This window comes from Ptychodera flava, chromosome 20, assembly GCF_041260155.1.
Source record: "Ptychodera flava strain L36383 chromosome 20, AS_Pfla_20210202, whole genome shotgun sequence".
Lineage (NCBI taxonomy): Eukaryota > Metazoa > Hemichordata > Enteropneusta > Ptychoderidae > Ptychodera > Ptychodera flava.
Window position 1 is genome coordinate 35,020,119 of NC_091947.1, and position 21,449 is coordinate 35,041,567.

Sequence of the window (21,449 nt, forward strand, 5' to 3'; positions counted from 1 at the left end):
TCTAATAAATTTGTGAGGCATGACTTCCCATGACAAAACCCATGCTGTGAGCCCAGAATTAGATCATGACTGTCCAGATGCTGCACAATATTGTCCCTGATGATAGATTCCAGCAGTTTTCCACAAATTGTTGTTAGGCTAATTGGTCTGTAGTTACCTGGTTCTGATTTGCTGCCTTTCTTAAAAATAGGTGTAACATTTGCTTTCCTCCAGTCATCCGGTACAATGCCAGTTATCAGGGATTCAGTATAAATGAGGGAGAGTGGTTTTGCTAGTTGCACTGCAGCTGTACGTAGAACTCTTGGTGATATTTTATCTGGTCCTGCGGCTTTACCTGGTGACAACTGTAACAGTTTTTTCAAGACCATTTCTTCAGTGATGTTTATAAAGTGTAATTTGTCCTGTTCAGAACCATTGTAGAAGGAGACTGCTGTAGGCATACGATGGCATGCTGTCATGTACCCATGCTCCTTGTGCACAGGAGTGCGTCGTTTTCAATGGTCAGGGATGGGCGAGGGAAATCTCGGGGAGGGATTATGTATCTGAAATGCGACAGCCGCTCACTCGGGTATTTTTACAGAACACAGGAGAGTAAGCACCCACCTATCGCAAAGGGAAAGAGGAACAAGAAAGAATCATTGCATCTTTGCTATGTTCAGTATAATACCACATAAGCTTACAGAAAAAAATGTTTACGTCGATAGACAATAAAGGTGTGTAGCTACTTAAAGTCTCTGGTGATTACGTACAGCCCTTGATCAAGTTGATGTGTACGCTGACCGACGTAAAAGGCAACACCGTTTCAATCTCGATCTCGTATAGCTCTGCATGGCAGGGCTAGATCTCGTATAGCATAGGGGCTGTCAAGCGTACACAGCCCAACGGCAACGCCACGCCCCCTCGAACCACATATGATATCCTCGTAGAAGAAGACTGTGACTGTCACAGTCACAAAAGCTATCCAATTATTCTTTCAAAAATCTGTTTGTTAGCGATTTCCTGGCGGCATAAGCGGACGGGAAAGGGCGGACATGATACTACTGCCCAGTGGGCAAGTTTGCGGGCGTATATTTTGGGGACTCATTTGCCCTGCTATTGTCAAGCCTGCAGGGGAAAAGAATTGTGCAATGCAAAGTTTAAGACACATGCAGTCAGAACTTTGTAGCGGGGAGAGACAATGGAGAGATTGTTGTTTTGTCGTGGTTTTTGGGGTTTGGAGACGAGAAGCCGCAAGATTTCTCGACAGGGAATTAGAAAAAGGGGAAAGCATGGGAGTGACTGGAGTGAGGAAAAAATATCAACAACGTAACCTATAACCTCCAAAATTTAAGTACCCCCTTCTACCGTATAAATGAAGTGTTCTCTTTCTTGTAAAAAAGGGGGCCCAAAAATCAAAAATTAACTTATCACTTAGTGTATGCAATGTATGGATGAATGTATGCAAAAATGTATCAAGATGGATATCTTATTTAAGGGACTGGTCAGTTTCTTCGGCCGGGGGGGGGGCGGTGGATTATTTTTTGCCGACGTCAAAAAATGGCTGACCCCACCTATTCCAAATTTTGAAAACAGGGTGACCCCCCTATTCCAAATTTCTAAAACAGGTGTGACCCCCCCCGGGCGCGACAAAGGTAAAACAAAAGATGGACATAAATTATATATATATATATATATATTATATATATATATATATATATATATATATATATATATATATATATATATATATATATTATATTTTACATTTTACATATATTTATATTTTAAATAGTCATTCTATGTTTTAGTGAAATTGTTGACATGTCAGTTGTAAGATAGGAATTTCAAAGTGTCAATCTTAAAGTTTAAATACAGTACATTTTGAATGAGCTGTATTTTGAATGAGCTGTGAATGTATTTCACACTTTCTCTGCTTAACCAGATGTCCTGAACTGTTGTACAGAAATGGATGTCAATCATTATATCAAAGAGGAAAAAGCAGTGAATCAAAAACTTTGATGGGTGTTAAGACTTGCCAACCATCGAATTAAATCTACTGAGGAGCCATAGAGAGCTTTTTTAGCCAAATCTGATGTGTACAGTGTCTGAGAGGACCTTTTCTTGTGTAACATTGAAACCATAAAAGCACAGCTAATAATGACAAAAAACTGCCTTTTTTAACTGTTATTTTGTTCATAAAAAAGCATCTTTCTACAGAAAACTATGAAACAAAGGAAAATAATTGCATCAATGAGAAGGAAAGATATTTTGTCATTTTTCTATCTCTAAAATAAGTCACTGTATCAAATATATATTGTGAAATATTTGTGCATGTTGCTTTCTCATACTGAATTCTCACAGAGAGAACAGAAAAGTATCAGGAATTTGTCATCCTTTTCATATGAAATGCAGATTTCATAATGGTACACTTTCACTTAGCAAACATCAAGATATCTCTGAAAGTATGGCGCCCGAAGGGCGCGCCAAAAATATGAAACATCCTGATATCTCTGATATATATGCCTTGTATATTAAAGTCATGCACCTGAAGGGCATGCTGAAAGATGTATGATATATTAAAGTAATGAGCTTGAAGAGCACGCTGAAAAATATTGAACATACAGATATCTCTGATGTATGTATGCTTGATATGTTAAAGTTGGGCGTGCTGAAAAATATGACTGATTATTAAAGTTACGCGCCCGAAGGGCGCGCCGAAAAATACAACTGAATGATGAATTTTGTGGCTGACACTAGCATTTTAGGCAATGATGACCTGTGTCAAAATTCAAAAACACACTGACCCCCCCTATTGGGCATTTCAAAAACATGGTGACCCCCCCCTATCACCAAAGTCAAAAACAGGGTGACCCCCCCATGAATCCACCGCCCCCCCCCAGGCTGAAGAAACTGACCAGTCCCTAATGCAGGGTTCGCTAAAATATTGTGACGTCGAACCGGGAAAAAGGTGGCCAGCTCATTCTTGGGAGAGGGGAGGTGGCAGGGAAGGGGTTCCCTCTGTTGGTGAGAATATTTCGAAATGATAATTAACACATTTTAGGCGCAATTTTAAGCATTCAATACAAAAAATCCTGGAAAATACCTTTTTATTTGTGGGTGAAAACATTGCTATAGAAATACAGGCCACAATAAATACAAGACTGAATACAGCTGAAATAGAATTCAAGGCGATCCAAAAGTCCTGAAGGAATAGAAAATATAGGAGACGATATAAAACATCACTTTTTAGCCTATAGAAAACTGTATCTGAATTGGAGAATTAGTATGTCCGTAGTGTAGGGGTTTAAACGACAGCTACATTCTACACAAGACGTGGTTGAAGTAGTCCTGTACATAGCCGACAAAATTTCATCGACAGCCGATCACTGTGGTCGGATAAAAATGAACGTTCTGCAATGTCATGTGAATAACACATTGACTTGTCATATTATGGTACAACAATTACGTCTTATTTGCCTTTTTTGGCCAGTTTAACAAAATTGTATGTTTCTGGAGTTGATATCAGAGAGATGTTATTGGTTACTAGGGCGCAAGGGAACTACCGTATATATTCAGCTATACCTCATAGCTATAGCCTGCATATGCATATGCTGTTAACGTTGCAGTATCCACTGTGAACGTATAGAAAGGGGTTCCAAAGGCTGCGCTCACAAAAACTGGTGAAGGGGAGGCTGGAGGAATTTAGGGGGATTCGAAAATTCCAGGGGGAGTAGAGGGGAGGGACTTTTTTGCTCTGCATATAGCTTATGACGGACCTGAAATTGTTTTGGTTCCCAACATTTCGATGTCATCCAATGAGTCTAACGCTAGTGATAATTAAACAAAACCTAGAACCACTTTGTCACATTTCATGATTTTACCTACAAAATCTAAAAATGTATGAAAGCCATTGAATTTCGTAAAAAAAAAAACCCAAGTAGGCCTCTGAAAAGAGCAAAGCTACAACTGTTGATATTTTTTTTATATTTCTATGCAGTATATCAAATGTACTTTCTGTCTCCCGAAGCATGCTTAAAAACATAATATCCAGTTTGTCGACAAAGCCTACATGTATAAATATTAGTGATAATTGAGTTCGACCCAGACTGAAAGTCATGATGCAAATTTACGGTACACAATCATACAGAATCTGTTTTGGCAAGCTGATATTAACTGAACGCAGTTGTATAGACTGAACAAAAATATTGTCAAAATTACCAAAGTTAATATACAGCTACTGCCTGCGGGCAGTGTCACTGTCACTTCATTGTGGCAGTGAGAGTTAGCTCTGACTCTTTATGTGGTTGAAGAAGAATTTGGGTCGTATGACGCTCTTGACAGTGAAACATAGTGCACAAAAGACCAGGCCAGAGAGCAAAACACGAACCGGGAGACTTGACAGTTATCAGCGATTTTTAAATGCTGTCATATTAGAATAATCAAATATTGAAAAAAAATATGGGGTTACCATCAGTGTACCATTCTTGATTTTGTACAAATGTACGATGAAAGGTTGCTGCTTTTCACGAAAATATATGAATAAATGGCATTATTTATTTTTTTACCAAATTTGTCAAAATTACACCCAAAATTTCATAGATTAAATTGACAGTTATCTGATGGAATATTTTAATCATCCAGTGTTGTCAATTTTGTAAAACTTTTTTAAGTAGCATGTAAGTCAAATAAATCTTGTACTTTTGAAAAAGTACATTTTTCGGCAGGTCACTATACGCTCGGTTTTTCACAATTTATGGCAAAATGTAGCCAGGAATTCCCTATTTGCATACTCTCTCATAATCGTTATTTTGTGTGCTCTTCAGCGGGTTCAATTGACCTGGTCAGAGTTGGATTAACTCAAGTCGGCTTATACTTATAAATCCAAAAAGTCTACGGATGCATTTAAAATTCATCAATTTAAGAACTTGCTTTAGGAATATGGAGCTTGATAACAGGTATTGTCGTGCATCTGTGAGCAAAATTGTGCAATACATGCTTATTCTTTCTATGCGTGTACACCCCTATCCAATAAATCTGTGGCTATATGATAATTGGTGGGGGGGGGGACTTGAAAAATAGTGATCATATAGACGGGAGGACTTACAATTTTTAGGACATTGAGGGGGATCTGAAAAGAAAAAGATTACAATAGGCCAAACCCGGAATTCGAATCGACCACGGTACAAATAAAGCCATGTGCGCAAACGCGCATAGACGTACGTTTATTTCCATACGCGTTAGTACACATGTGGGTTTGTTTGTACCGGCATCACGTGATTATTTGGGCGTGCTGAGTCTGCAGAACGCATCGCGTCCTTTTTATTTATCCGGAGTAGAACCATTGCCATTCCTCCTGGGCCCCCTCACCATGTTCTGTGAACGCAGCCTAAAAGGTCTCCCAGAAGGACGTATAGAAAGGGGGGTCCAACGTGATCTATTAGAAACAACAGCTTCAAGTTAGTTGGGCGAATGAATACACACCTTCATCTTCGCTTGCCAAGGCCTGCTGTTCGGGCAGCTATAGATGCTTCCCGAAATCAGGAGTAGTTAGTGGAAGACTCCTGTCTGGCTAACGACCCGTGCTTGCGGACGATGACACACTTTGGTCACGTGTCTACTGGGGTAAACTCCAGAACATACTTCACAAGGCGGGACTGTACTTTAATCTAGATCACTACGTTCGCAATATAGTTGATATATGTTTTTGTATATTTAAGCAGTAAAGCACACCTAGCGATGGTATACCACGAGATTTTCACGACATACATGCACGAACGATAGCGAGTGCATAATGAAGTGAACTGGTCAAAACCCAGTGTTATCCCGTCGATGGGTGTGATTTGCGATCATATCATAACAGTATATTGAAATTCAGGCATGGAACGTCAAAAAAGGATTTTTGCTCAAGCCGGGAGCTCGTGCGTGTGCCAGCCGTGGTATATCAGCAATATACTGTACGGTTCTTTTCACCAATCAGATAACTGTATTTGCACCATCAATATTAGACTAAATACTGGTATCATCGTATATGAACACATTATATGGAAACACCTCACAAGATATGCGCTACGTATATCACTAATGTGGCGTTCCGTATACGTTCATATACGTAAATATAAAAGAAAGCGTGTCAAGTATAGCCCTAATGCCTAAACAAGCAATGTCTTCTTGAAACAACAAAGTTCCTTGGACATTTTCATGTGATTCATGTTTACCTGTATGGCTGTGAGAAAATTACTGTGAATTTAATGTATGTGTACACTAAAAACTCAATTGCGGGCGTTTTTGTTAAACTTAATCTTTGGTTATTTTTCAAGTTGTTCAGTGTTGGTCCATTATGGTACATATGGTAAGATTTTTAAACAGTCACGTGTGAACCGATACACGGCGGCCGCTGCTATGTTATATGTATTAGAAAAGAGGGGCTACTTTTCTAATGCCACACCGCGTCCCCCGTGTATCAGTTCACACGCGACTGTGGATTTGTAGTTTTTTTTTCATCAAAGTTCTAAAATCTCGCGTCTACGGTTTGTGAAAACAGCCCTAATAATGCTAAGCTTATACATTTTCTCTTTTATCGGGAACATTAAGACTCATGCGTCCTCGAACTGTTTTTCCAATAAAGTAGACTAGAAACGGCCGAAAGCAAATTCCAAAAGTGGAAAAAATCTGATTTTTCCCCAAATAACTACATTATTCACTATTTGCCGATACGGACATTCCCCTCCGTACTGCAATGTCTGTCTCCTAAAGTATTTCGAAATTATCAGAACCGCACTCTACAAACGACAAAGACTTTTGACGAACTAGCTTTTGCAGATCGGCAGCGGTGCATCATGTTCTATTACACCAGTGCCGACGTACGTGCTTCAATTCTTTGGGAGCCGTCGTCAGAGATTGAAGACCAACGGAGACGCAGAAATGGAAATCTGCGACTTTCTCAGTGTGTCATTTGCAAAATCTTGCTTGTCTGTACACTGTAAAACCCATTTAGGCCTATTCGGCTTATTTGTTTGCAGCTTCGCCAACCGTGTAATTTCTCCAGCTGCCAGCTTCTGATGAAAATCCTAAATACGGTAAAATGTCAAAATTGTTATAGAACAGAAGTCAATTCTCGCATCGAAATTTAGAGAAATTGATGTGTGCAATAATGGTGCAATCTGAGAGGTATTTCAATTTATTTTACACCAAATATTGGGTAGGCCTACTCCCATTCTTTCTCTCCATATTTTTTAGTAACCCCGCCAGTGGCTATAGCTTTCAATTTTTTGAGTGACTCCTCTCCCCCTCAGTTCCTTCGATCCCCAGGCCGTAAATAATGACGGCTTCCTTATCTATGCTGTGGGCGCTTGTCGCATTTTTACCATGTCAGCACCTTCCCCCCCCCCCCCCCGGTTATCCACACACAAAAACACACACGCCTTTCTCCCTTCCACCATACAAATTACCGCAAAAGTTCAATCGTATTAGTAAAATTAGTATGCGAATTCCACAAACAACCAGCAGGAGTGTAAACTTCCAGTCTCGACTTCATGCTTTATTGCAACAGCATAGTAAAGCAATTTGTACACACGAGCTCGCCCTTGTTAGTTTTAGCAATAGTTCCGAAGGTCGTCGATATAGTTCGGCAAACTCCGCTCACACTCGGAAACCAATCATATTGTTGGGTTTTTCCCGCCGAGACCTTCCGACTGTTTTCGGACTCTGAATCCTGAAGACTGTGGGTGAGGCATACGCGGTAAAGAACACCAGGAACTCCAAGGTTAATATAAAGGTTATTTCTTAAGTGTCATTTCAACACAACAACAATGAAATTTATCCCATTCTTATGAGAAGTAACACCTTATTTTCGTTTTGGCGATGTGTATAAAGAGGTCAGCTCGTGTGAGAGTGTGTGAGATCCAATATGGCGGACACAGGATTTGCATGTGTGATTTTCACCAATTTTATCTTTCTAGCTACAGGCGATCTGTGATAAAATATTAACCGAAACGGTGAGAAATTACTACAAAGCTCGTTTTGTTAAAATATCTGGTAGTTATTGTGAATGCAGTTTGACAAGAAGAGTGCAACTCGAGTGATAGCATTATGACTAAGTTGGTGTATTGTGATGGCTCCGTATCACGAAGAAATGTGCATATCGAGCGATCCATGATATCTTGAGAGAAATATACAAATAATGTTGTGTATTGACCTCTTCAACCCAGGAAGATCTCAGTTTTAACCCAGATCGCACTGTATTAATGTGCTTTTGAGAGAGAACACTGCTTTATCGTGTTTCTAGCGGCATGACCGTACGCGCGTCCTATTGTTTTCATAGTGCAAGGGTTTCACTGCCTTTTCTGACAAGTATACATACCTGCATGAATAGTACAGTAGTGTGCTTTTAGAATTAAACAGGTGACGTACGGTTGTTTTTTGTACTTTAACTGATAAGATGACACATATATTCTGTATTAAGAAAAGTCCCGACACGCGTTTCAGTGAAATGGTGAAGAAAGTTTACAGTACATTATGTCTGGTGATATTTCATAGTTGGCATGCATAGTGCGTGGTGCCTGGACGGACCATATATTATAGTGTAATTGTAAAATCATGCGAAACAATTGAATTGTTTGAGACATGTTTTGACCCTCGAAATGATCGAAATTGCTGAAATATGATCCTCGAAATGATTGAACTTGCTGAAAATGTCCAAAAGTCAACACCTGTGTGATACTACATGACATCAAAGGCGACTGATTGTCGTTTTTTTGCAGTGCATATTGTAGCTGGTAGGTTTTGATGCTGCTGTCTAGTACTAGTACTGGTAGTGATGTTTTGTGTCATCTGCATCATACCAGGTAACATCTGCACAATGAATCAATTATTACAATTTACTTACAATTTTTTCATGCAAATTTCTGTAAATTTCTATAATTGCTTCTAACTTGACCAAACTAACATTTATCTTTGTTTATTTGTTTGATGAACAGATATTAATTGATTATTATCATTAATGCTGTCACCCATACCTGTGTATTTAGTAAAACCCTTTTCCAAAAGTTTAACTGGATTTGAACAAAATGAAATGCTGTGAAAGTATCAGCAAATGTGCCACACAGTCGATAGTGAACTCTCAGACAAACTTTTTAGTCAAGAAGTGTACATCAAACTGACAGCTTAACATGTATTATGGAGTTACATAAATTACTTTTAATACAAAATAATGATGTCTGTCCCATAAGTTTTATGCAAGTTTTCCTTTTGGGTAATGTAGCCAGACTGTTTGAGACACATCAGTGTCGGTTAAGAGACTAAAAGCTCTGTACATACATGAATGAAATGTGTTTGAATAGTGGGTTACTTGTAATAATGAGAAATAGCAATTAGCTGATTAATGTCTGTGACTATCAAGCTGAGGTTGCACATTTGTAAATGTGTTATACAGTTCCACCTTGGACAATAGTTGATCTGTATTATACTAGTCACTTTCAATTTTGAAATTTTTAGGCCATCTTGATATTCAATGATTTACTCTTTCATCATATTTTTGCACCTGTTTATTTAAGCAATAAAGCACACCCAGCGACGATATATCACGAGATTTTGACCAGTTCACGACCTCATATATGCACGAGCTATAGCGAGTGCATATATGAAGTGAACTGGTCAAAATTGAGTGGTATACCGTAACTGGGTGTGATTTATTGCTATTACTGTATATCATAACAGTATATTGAATTTCTGGCATGGAATATCACAAAAGGATTTTTGCTCTGGCAGAAAGCTGGGGTGTGAGCCAACCGTGGTATATGAGCCAATATACCATCGTTCTTTTCAGTCTCGACCAATCAGCTCGCTGCATTTGGTGACATCAATATACTGGTATGATATAATTCTTTATGTTGCACTGTCTCCCGATCAAACATGTGAATAGTATTGACCTATGCAATCAAAATAATCTCAAATGACATTGTGTGTGATGAGACCAAGTTTGAGTCAGTGAGACCTGAACAGATACGTTGATAATTTGGTTTGTTTGTTTTTGAAATTTGGTGATTCTCTGCTTCTCTCCATTGTGTAATTGCATTGGTATGTATAGACTCACAGTTGCTGTGCCTTAGTAATACTGGTATTCTTAGCACTGTGCCTGCAGTTTCACTTTCTTTGTAGAATTCAATGGGCAATCATGTCACCCTAGGCATAGGCAACTGTACATTTCTGCATCGTATGAGTTGCTATAATATTCGTAACAATAATGTGAAGCATGCGTCATATTTGAAAAGCACCCAGATCAAAACATATCAAGTTTGAAATGCCTCAGTGGCTGTTTGGAATCAATAGGAGTGTATTATAGATCTTTGATTTGTTATATTCTGTGTGGGTGTATTTGCATATGCGTTCACATCAGAGTGTCTTAGGCTGAGATAAATACTTGTAAGAACATAGTCTACCAATTTACTGGCCTTAGACAAAATAACTGAATTATAGACATGTGTTTGTTCATACAAAGCCACATTCACTGATGGTAAATGTTGAAAATTGAAGCAAAGCTAATTTAGCTGAAACAAGAAGGGTGTGTGTCAGATTCAAAATATCTACTTCGCTTAACATATAAGAAAACCTGCTTCATGTCATAGACTATCATAGTAAAAAACAGTAAAAACAGATAAGAAAAAATATTAGAACATATGGATATACAGCAATAACATCCAAAACATTTGACTTAAACAGAAGTAATCCAAAGGGAAAGTTTGATAAGAAGTTGCATTCCATGTTGCTTTGTTTTGTCATCACCTCCTATGTTTGTAATGCGCTTGATTGGTGATGACTCTCTGATGATGACACATTGGATACTCACAGTAGCAATATGTCCAGTTCATAGAACAAGGACGTGAATCATGACTGTCCTGGTTACTTACAGTTATGATTTTGTGGTGTTATCAGGTTGAGTGAAATCATTAAGGTTAACTGAAACACGGACAGCATTTACTGATTTACTGCATACATTATGTACCATGATGGATTAGTACTGGTATGTGTTTATAGTAATAGTTTTGTTTTTGTTTTGTTTCACTGAAGTGTCTCAGCATTAGAGAGAGACACTCTAATTTCTCTAAAGTATGTAGATTCCCAAAATCATACTTGTACAATGAAATGAAAGTCTAATGCAGAGTTGTGTTGTAGCTTGTATTAAAGTGTTCACAGAGATAACCAGAATGAAACTTAAATTGTGGCAATTGTGTAAGACCTGTTTCAAAATATTTGCGTATTGTATGTGAGACTAATTTTGTCTTTTTAGTCATCTGGTCCTGTCGTCTAGACAGATACATATTCAGTAATTATCAGATTTATCAATAATTTTGCAATATGTTGAAACTAACACAAGTAACATTTCTTCCCCAGGCACAAGTCAAGTGATGTGTGTACAATAATTACACCACTGCAAACTTGTTGAATTTTCACAGAAAATGATAGATTAACCCTTTTCCTGCCAGACAGTATCACTTCCCATCTGCCAAGTTAGTAAAAAGCAGTATTGAGCCAAAACCATAATATTTTCACCCACTTGGCATGGTATGTTGTAGCAGCTTTAGTCTGTAAAAATCATGTTTACAGTATCTCTGTCTTCAGGGACCTTCAAATCTTCAAGTCTGTGTTAAAATGCACCATATGGGACATGTTTTTGTTTACTAGTTTTAACCATCTTAACCTGATGGTGAAATATGAATTTGGCAGGAAAATGGTTAAAGAATGGATAATTTTTCCAGGAATTTGTTTGTATTTTAGAAAGAAAAGATGACTTTGTGATTTCACTGAGTGTATGTCAATCAAAATCAATGTGATGTGATAATTAGACCACCTCTCTTGTAGAATCATGTGAAATTGTAATAGTACAGAATTTAATCTAATCTAGGCTTCACAGTCGTAAAACTTGCCAACGAAGTTGCATATGAGTCATAGGTTGTAAATAGAAGTACCGGTACCTTTCTCATAGTGTCATTATGTAGAGGAGTACACTAGACAGTTACACTAAGCTTTATTTCTTCTCACCTGGCGTCGCTTTTCATTTGATTCATTACATCTATAGTTTGTAAACAGTAGATAGCGTTTCTAACTCTAATCTGTATGGCTTTTCTTGCAGGGTGTGAGGGTTTCTGTTCAGCTGGTAAACTCTGAATGGGAACAGCCCAGTCCCAACAGGAGGGTGTGCCTGTGGTAGAGGAAGTATCATCACAGGGAAGTGGAAGCAGTAGTAGCAGCAATATCAGTACAGGTAGCACCATGGATCAAACTGGCAGGCAACAATTGCCACCGCCGCCACCACTCCAAAGTGTCGTCGATAGCACTCGCTCAACAACATTCACTCAACCAAATATGCAGAGCCAGTCTCTTTCTTACAGTCAGCCATACAGCCACATACGTGTGAATCCAGTACCTGGGCCACCGTATCATAAAATTGCTCAGCCTATGCATCAACAATCAATGCCGCATCAGCAGTTGTCAATGCCGCAGTACCCAGCGTTTTCTCAGCAGTCGTACACAAATATGCCGCAGACATCATTTCCGACATCCATGGCATCACAGCAGTATATGTCACCACCACAGATACCTCAGTCACAGCAGTTAACATCCAGTGGCTTTACACCAAACAAAAGCCCTCAAATGGTATATCAACAACAACAGCAGCAACAACAACCACAGCCACAACAGCAGCAACAACAATATCTGCAGCATTATTTGCAACAAAAGCCCCAGCAACAGTCAATGTCATCATCACCACCAATGAATACCAGTGCACCCCCCGCTTCTAGGACTGCCACAAACAATACTTCAAACATGCCACCATTTCTGCCAACTCCTCCATCAGATACTGCACAATCAGAATCATCAGACGCACCACCAAGTTCGCCAGAAATCAAATTAAAAATAAAAAAGACTTTCACTCATGGCAAGCCCAAACTGACGTCAACCTTATACGAGGGAGAAGGTACTGGTGTTACTGAAAGACAGAGTGGTGTGGTTACCAGAAACGAAGCAGCTAATGTTGCCGCTGAGACAGAAACTGCGGAAAATAGAACAACTCAGGAACTAAAACCAACAACTGCAACTACTGCTCTCAGTAAGCATGCTACACAGGCAGCAACACCTACTATCCAGAAACCAGCTGTGGCTCAAAAACCCCTTACCCTTGCCCAGAAGAAAGAAACGGTTAAAGCAGGCAAGGCCGCCATCACTGCTAAATCACACGTACCAAAGCCTGGATCAGTATCCAGCACTGGTACACCTGTGTATGAAGAGAAACCGTGTGAATGGTTAGTGGGAGATCTAGTGTGGTCCAAAGTTACAGGCCATCCATGGTGGCCTTGTATGGTGGCATATGATCCTAATATGGGAGTGTACACAAGAATGAAAGGTAAGCTTTCTGCTCAAGAAATATAAACATCCTCTGAAATTTCAAGTTTCAGCTGTTAGTGTTAAATAAATAGATCCTTTGTCAACAAATATTAATATACATGTATTGAATATTTGTTTTGAAATGGCACACGTGTCAACACCTATGGTGAAAGATACGGTAATATCGGAATGTAGGTTACAGTAACCTTAAAACAGTGTAAGTACCTAAATTAAAATTTCACTTCTTTTGTTGCACCAAAGTTGAAGTTCCTCTTCTTGATATCAACACAAAACTGATGGTATTCCAGGGAAGGGGCTTGTAATAGAGCAAACAGCATTGAGTTTTTCAAGAAAGAAAAAGAATATTGTTCCAACAGCTCGCCATGCTTTCACACTCTGAGTGCTACTCCTTTATCCCTTTTCCTGCCAAGTCGGTGAAAATCCGCTTGCAATTCGGTGTAGCTAGAAGCTGAGCAGCCACGGCCGTTATCCTCCTAAGGCGGTGGAAATCGGGCTCCTTTTTGGTACCCCCTTTCCTGCCTAGTCGACGGAACTACGTGTAGCAAACCCTTGCTCACGCTAGGGGTCGTTCGAGGACAGGTTTTGGGCGAGGAACGGCGTTTGCTCTCGAAATGGGTTCACAGGGAGTCCAAGGACAGGGAAAGGTGCAGAAACCTGTCCGCCAGTCCCCCACACCCGAGGGGGGCTGGTTTTTTTTTACCGCTTTTTAGCGGACTTGGCAGGATAGCATGGTGACGTTTTCTGGCGGAGTTGGACGTACTTGGCTGCCTGGCACTATACAGATTGCTGCCGAACTTGACCAACTCGGCAATGCTAATCTAGAAGGCTACCTCTTGCAAACGACTTGGCAGATATGCCGATGGTGCGAGACGAAAGTCACTTATTCAGTTGTGCGTGACTGAAAATGAGAACGTATTTTTGACGGGACGGCTCGACTTGTTCCTCCCATGGAACGGATATGAACGACTCGGAAATACCATTACAAACTGGTGTCCGACGTACTAAGCTGGGCTTCAGCTCTGCAAGTTCAAGCCAGGCAACGTCCTTCACTGCCTTGGCCGTGCCATTCAATGGACGTAGCTTTGGATTTTTTATTTATTCCACCGTCCGAAGTACTGGCTCTGGTTTGCAGGCAAACGTATCCTCTTGCCGATGCATTGGTAACTACGTACGCTGTTTGCGTACAGAGAATTCAAAAGGGCACATGAGGTCAATATGCTACATGTACGGGGATACCGTCTGCATTTAGCAGGGACTGCTTTTGTTATGCAAACCAGCTAGCAGTACAATATGGCTGCCGCATGTGGACACGTCGATGGCTAGAACAATGGAAGCATATTGCGTTGCACCCGTGCATCGCAAAAGTGAACTGAAGACTTGGGGGTAGTGACTGGTTATCACTGGTTAGCTGCAGCCCAAGCCATGTCGGTACAAACCCGTACCTGACTGAGGACCACTCGATTAAGTCAGTAATGAACGGTAACACTCGTAAGCCAACTCCCAACTGAGCTGGCAAAACTACGTAAAGCTGTGCTTCAATGGCTCAGCCATGTCGTTAATACAACGGCAAAAACGTAGTTTTTGTGCTACACTGCCAAGTCGTTGGAGGTACGTATTCAATTGCCCCTACCCTGGGGAAACAGGACAGGTTTGACGGTGCTTCTGCACCCCTAGCACGACCCTCAGGGCCTCTGACTAACAGACGAGTGAGGTGATGTTTGTGCCTAGCGGACGTGCGTAATACTGAAGGAGTTTATTTCCGAAAAAATAAACATGAAACGGCAATAAAATGACGCACTCCCAGGGGCAAACAAAGCCGGTGACCTCAATTTTTTTCTGCAGCAACCCTTGAGCTCCTTCCCCTGTCTACGGGCATGTAGAAATTATCGAAGTCTAACACGTATAAGTACGGCTAAAAATTACCCTGAAAATGGGCGATTTCTGCCAAAATGGCTGGCAGGATAACATGCAGGAGAGCCAATCTTTTGCAGGCACATATTATGGGGCGGTTTTCTACTGACTTGGGAGAATAACGGACAAGGGCGCTCGGCAGGAAAAGGGTTATAGCAGCATGGTATCCAGTGTTGCAGCCACGACGCTTCCTTGCGACAATGTCCCCAAAACTGAACCCATTGTCCGGCATTCTCGCATTCTGCGGGTCACCTTGGGCTCACTCATGAGTCAACTGTGTTGGGTGTAGTCTGCAAGTATATCTGATACTGAATGTGGCCTTTGTTTTCTACGATTAAGTTGAGGCTTATATTTAACCCTTTTCCTGCCAAGTCCATATTTCACCGCCAGGTCAAGACGGTTAAAATTAATGAAACACAACGTATTCCATATGATGTATTTTAACATAATACTGTACATTTGAAGGCTGTTGAAAACATAATACTGTAAAGTTGGGGTTTTTTGGACAAAAGATTATAACATACAAGCCAAGTGGGTGAAAATACGTCAATTTTTTGGCTCAATACTGCTTTTTACTGACTTGGCTGATGGGGAAGTGATACAGTTATTACTGTCTGGCAGGAAAAGGATTAAGTACTTAGAGTCTATTTTTGTCCCCTACATAAAATAAACCCCTGTCAATTTTTCTCGAATTTTTGCCAAAATTTTGAGAAAAAACTGTAGCCAATCAAATATGATGTCCATTTGGTGCAAAATTATCAAAAAATCACAGAAAAATTCATAAAAATTTGTAAAATTTTGCACTGATTTTGGCGGGAGAAAATTACAGCGCTCAAAGGATTAAGAAGTAATTTAAATGCTGTACTTGATATTATAACTTGCATGTTGTCCAACTGAGCTCTGGTTGGCGGCATACACAACACTATAGTGCTACAATCACTGAAATTCAAGCATAGCTAAGTGGTCCCAGTAGTTTGAATTTGTTCTTTGAAACTAGTTTGTTACAAAAATGATACAAAATTTTATTGCCAACTGATACATGCTGTCCCCAAAATGTGCAAAATGTCCCTAAAAAATAAAGGGTAGAGGGATACAGTGTCCTCAGGTCAGGTGTAAAAATCCTGGCTGCAACACCGGGCATCAAAATGCAGCAGCTGGATTTCAAACATACATATGCAGCTTTCCATGCCATTTCAATATCATGAATACAGAAACCCATTGTGTAATATTGTACCAGGGGCCAACTCTATTCAAACTAATGATCTTCTAGAAAAGTCAATCTGTGATTTTTACAGTTTTGTAAGAATATCAACTGAAACTGCAGTTTCATATCTGTGAGTAAACTTACTGTCAGTACTGCTGTGGAGGTTTAGAGACTGGACTGATGTTGCTATATGCAACAGCAACTTAAAACAGCCGCCATGTCTTTAGTCTCTGCTGTAGTACATCTTGAAAGAATAGTAGTTTCTCTTGTTCAAAGTCAAGTTTTTATAGCAAAGTGGTCTCAACAACAGAGCCTCTGCATTATCAGTGTAGATAATAAGTTACTTTAACGGTACTAGGGCACAGATTGGCATTGATTCTAGGACATTCCATTCTAATGAAGGGACTGGTAGCATTCTATTTTGAATGTGTAAAATATGACTGGTAATGTCATGGGCACAACAGCTCACTGACTAACTGTTGTTCATCTCTACAGTGAAAACATGATGTATTGTATAAACATTATTTTACCAAATTTTATACATAGAATGCAATATTCCTTGCTTCAAGCTGAAAAAAAAATGTCAATCAAGAATATTGGATCAATGCTTCTAAACTGTCTGGTCTCACTATTACTACCTTCAGTGCAAGGCTACAGGGCTTACCAAAAGCCGATGCGAGCAAAAGATAATTCTCATTAATTTTGATTCGTAGGATTGATCATTCAGAGCGATCGTTCAAAATGGTTGCCTTACAACACTTGACACAGAAAAAAGGTGTCATTGTTCTGCTTTGTAAAGGGGCGATCTACTGACTCAATTTCAAATTAAGAATTGCCCAATACTATGAAGTTGAAACTCAAAGTATAGACAATGGTGGTATGATCGAACACAGCAGCAGCCATGAGACCAGAGTGGTAGCCCTTGCCACCATGATTTAATGCTTGGAAGAAAACTTGGCTAAGAGTGTTTGAAAAAAGTATACAATTGTGCAAAAGAACATGTTGAGCTGTCAAATTCCTGCCAAAATTTGCCTATGTAGGGGTCCCATAACTTGGCAGAGGAAAAAATGCCAAGATTTTACTATTGAATTGACTTGATCTAATCTGACATCTGAGTGCTGATTTCAGTAACAATGTTCATTTACTTTTGTGATGTTGATTTACCTATGGCAGTGATGTCAACCTTGATAGAATGCTGCCACTGATTGGAGTTCTGGCTTCCAGCATTGAAGGGCTTCTCAGAATTCTGAAATCTCTACATTTGCCTAATGATTAAGTGAATACCATTTGCTCAATGACTTTACCACCAGTCACAAAAGAAAACACAGTCGTATCTAGTCATATGGCTACCTTTGCCAGTTTGCTAAACAGTATTAATTGACTAGGAGCAATGTGCTGGAGCTTTTACTCAACAGATTGGAAAGCAAGACCTGTTTGTCTTGTGATTCATCCAAATTTTGTAATGTGAACTTTTTGTTCTTTTAGGTGCTGCTTTGAAGAGCTATCGACTCTACCATGTACAATTCTTTGGTGAGGTACCTGAAAGAGGTTGGGTCGGCGGAAGTAGCATGAGGAAATTTTCCGGGAGGGACCAGTATCAGACCCTAGTGCAAGAGATGAGTGCAAAAATAAAGAACAGAGGTGAAAGGAACAAATTTTTAGCCAAGAATTCATTAAAACCAAGCAAACGTGGTAGGGGAGCATGGGAAATTGCTGTACAAGAGTGTGAGAGAGCTCTACCAATGAGTAGACATGAACGGAAATTGAACTTTACCTTCAAGTATGAAATGCCAACGTCAGCTGAAGGGAATGTGGCTGCTGAGCAGATTGATGTTGTGTCGTTGGGTGACTCACCTAAAATGAAAGCTAAAAGAGCTTATAAGAAAAGAAAGGCTGATGAAGAAGCAGCGGCAGCTGAAGGTACGCACTCAGTGCCTACAGACAGTGCTAGTGTTGATACTGCTGTAGCATCAGGTAATGAAAGTGAGATCACACCTCAAAGGACAAAGCGAAAATACGTCAGAAGGAGATCAAAAACTACAAAACCATCACCGGTTGATCGCATAACAGTTGCAGATGTTATGGTTTCTGAGAGTACAAATACACCAAAAAAACGCGGCAGAAAACCCGGATTTGTCATTTTCTATCAAAAGCACAAGGATCAAGTGAAAACAGATCATCCGGATTACAATGATGAACAATTATTGGAATTTCTCAAACAGCAGTGGAATGCAATGTCTGATAAACAGAAGTCACGGTATAAATCCAAATTTACTGCAGGCATTGTGGAAAAAACTCCAACTAAAGCAGGTAATATAGTTGTTCATTTCACAGATCATTTTCTTTTTGTGTAACAGAGCAGAATTTTTACTGCCATTTGCTGTATGCACAGCCTGGTTTATTACACAGCTCCTGTGGTCCATATAGGTGTATATATTCCCATCCATTGCAATGTATATCCCTTTGATATTTTGTGTACATGTATGAGTGCATCATACCTTGTAGACTGTATTATCCTAATGTTCTTCTTAATCTTGAATAAGGCAAGTAAATTTATAGCCTTGGTGCAAGGAAAGACGTTATTTGAAGCACTTTACAATTCTGGATTGCACATCAATGAATTGTAGATTGATGTCCTAGTCTTCTTTGCTCAAGCATGTTTTGCTGTGATTAATGAGGTTCTGTCGCTGAAAGTGTACATGCTAACTACAGATCATTTGAATGGATGTTAATGCCTGTAAGGTGACTGCATGTTGTTGACCTTTTATAAGAGTTGTGTGTACGGAATTGTCATTCTTACTTCCATAGAAACCGTGTATATCTATATACATACTTGTATATAGTGTTAGCTTATTCATACCCTTGACAAGTGGCATGTCAGGGCTCAAAATAATACCTGTCTGCCTGTCTCGGACAAGTGAAATTTGGCCTGGCACAAGTAGTTTTGAAAAGTACTTGTCCAAGTGGACAGGTAGATTTTTTCAGCCTGCAACCAGTATTTCAACCTATTGACTACAGCAAATATTCATAAGTTTAAATTTATGTACCTTTTAAAATTTTGAAAATCATTATTTGGATAGTTACCTGTCAGAAAAAAATAAAAGAAAGTTCGATAATATCTAATCACTGTTTACAGGACGCAGCCATATTGATTTATCTAAGGTCACGTCTCAAATCTCTTAGATTGGGAGATTCTCAGAGCTATCTCAACACCGAGGGCGCTGTTACGCCTGTTTGCATGTGATACAGACAGACATGAGTTTGTTGAATTGAATTGAAATTAGTACAGTTTCTTAGAATAAATTATGCCATTTTGGACAGGTACTTTTCTTACTTGGACAGGTATTTTTTATTTTGACTTGTCCAGTGGACAGGTGGTTGAAAAAAAGTATTTCGAGCCCTGCATGTGGTTTGAAAGGACTCGTGAACAAAAAGTGTAGGTATGTCTAATAATGAAATGGGGGGAATTCTGAAGCATAATATATTGTGTGGTGATAAAAGATAGGTAAACAAGCATTCCCAAATGATGTATTTTGCAACTATGACTAGACAGCACTTCACCAAGTAGTTTTTAATGAACAAAGTTGTAGTTATACACATGACTTTTGAAACAATCTAAAGAAAGGAAGTGAGTGAATCATGCTAGTTCTATTTTGTTAGCCATCAAAAATGTTACTCAGAAACCGATTTTGCATGAGCTGTAGAGATAGATAAATTAGTTGTAAATAATCATAATAATCTTCCATGCAAGTGTGTGGCTTTATCAAGGTTTATAGGAGAAGTCAGGTAAAACAGGCTCCAGGACCCCAGGTGACATTTCTGGCTTACCAGCCTGTAAAAGTTGTTGTAATCAGAAAAATGAAAGTGTAAAATCATATCTCTGTTACCATGTGTGTATAACCTGGAAAACATTACTTCTTTGCAACCCTTGAATACTTCCAGCATTTTTATGAGCAGAAAAAGTTCTCTCTAATCCTTCCACACAAATGTAGTTTTATATCGAGAACTTGTCTATTCATGTGATAACAATTCTTTTTGTAAGAAATTAAGCTAAAAATATTTTGCAGCAGGTGGGGACATGTTGGATTCTATCTGTATGCTCTATAGATATTTATAGAATTGTCTGAGCTTACAAATAATTGCTATAGGTAACACACATTTATGAAGCAGACAGAAATACTAGTATGCCATGTATGACTTTGCTCTGGAGCTTTTATTGTTTGAAAAGAGAAAAAAAATTTTGATGGAACAAGGCATTGGATTTCACTTTGATTTATTCATATATGAATTTTGGCAAAATGTAAGAGATAGTTTCATCTACTAGCTTTGAGTGAAAGTTTTTTGCACAGATCAGCGTCTTATTAGGGCCCATTATCATTACAGACTTTGTTATTAAACAAAAAGTCATTGATTTAACAGAAGTGTGATTTAGTCAATAATGTACTAAAAATCCAATATCTTGTCAACAGGTAAGAGGAAAGCTGATGACATCGGGGAACAGCCAGCGGTAAAACGACCCCGAAGAGAACTGAGACCATCGAAAAAAATGCAGGAGGCTGATGTTGAAAATATTGGATTTTCACCAGAAATGACAAAAGCATTTAAGGTAGTACGTATATGTTTGGTGTTTGGGTTTGGTATAGTCTCAATAGTATTTGAAATCATTTTCATTTGATATCCATCAAACATCACCATCAAAGAAACCCACATGTGTTTTTGAAATGTCAACATTGTAATATAATAAGTGAGCTGTTCAGCATGAGACTCTGGATCATAGGAATGGTTACGGTTTTGAACTTGAAGTATATATCTATTTAACTGAACTGCATCAGGAAATGTAATGGGAAGCTTCTAATAAGAAACATGTATGGTATGATATAGTATGTATTACTGTACAGGAATATATGAACTGTGCTGTGATTAACATGAATAACAATTTCATTTAACTTGTTTA

At 39.1% G+C, this 21,449-nt stretch overlaps 1 protein-coding gene across 4 annotated transcripts in view; it reads left to right on the forward strand.

Moving 5' to 3' along the window:
• The first annotated feature begins 7,604 nt into the window (after nucleotides 1-7,604).
• Nucleotides 7,605-21,449, forward strand: part of LOC139120796 (histone-lysine N-methyltransferase NSD2-like) — a 28,909-nt gene continuing 15,064 nt past the window's right edge. The window contains exons 1-4 of one of the 4 annotated variants that reach the window (XM_070685346.1): nucleotides 7,605-7,741; nucleotides 12,107-13,378; nucleotides 17,981-18,805; nucleotides 20,965-21,104. In XM_070685346.1, coding sequence (XP_070541447.1) covers nucleotides 12,142-13,378; nucleotides 17,981-18,805; nucleotides 20,965-21,104 — 2,202 coding nt within the window. In that variant the 5' untranslated portion in view covers nucleotides 7,605-7,741; nucleotides 12,107-12,141. Of the gene's footprint in view, nucleotides 7,742-7,942; nucleotides 7,974-12,106; nucleotides 13,379-17,980; nucleotides 18,806-20,964; nucleotides 21,105-21,449 lie in introns of those variants that run through there. The other 3 variants (XM_070685349.1, XM_070685348.1, XM_070685350.1) reach the window with 3 other exon arrangements.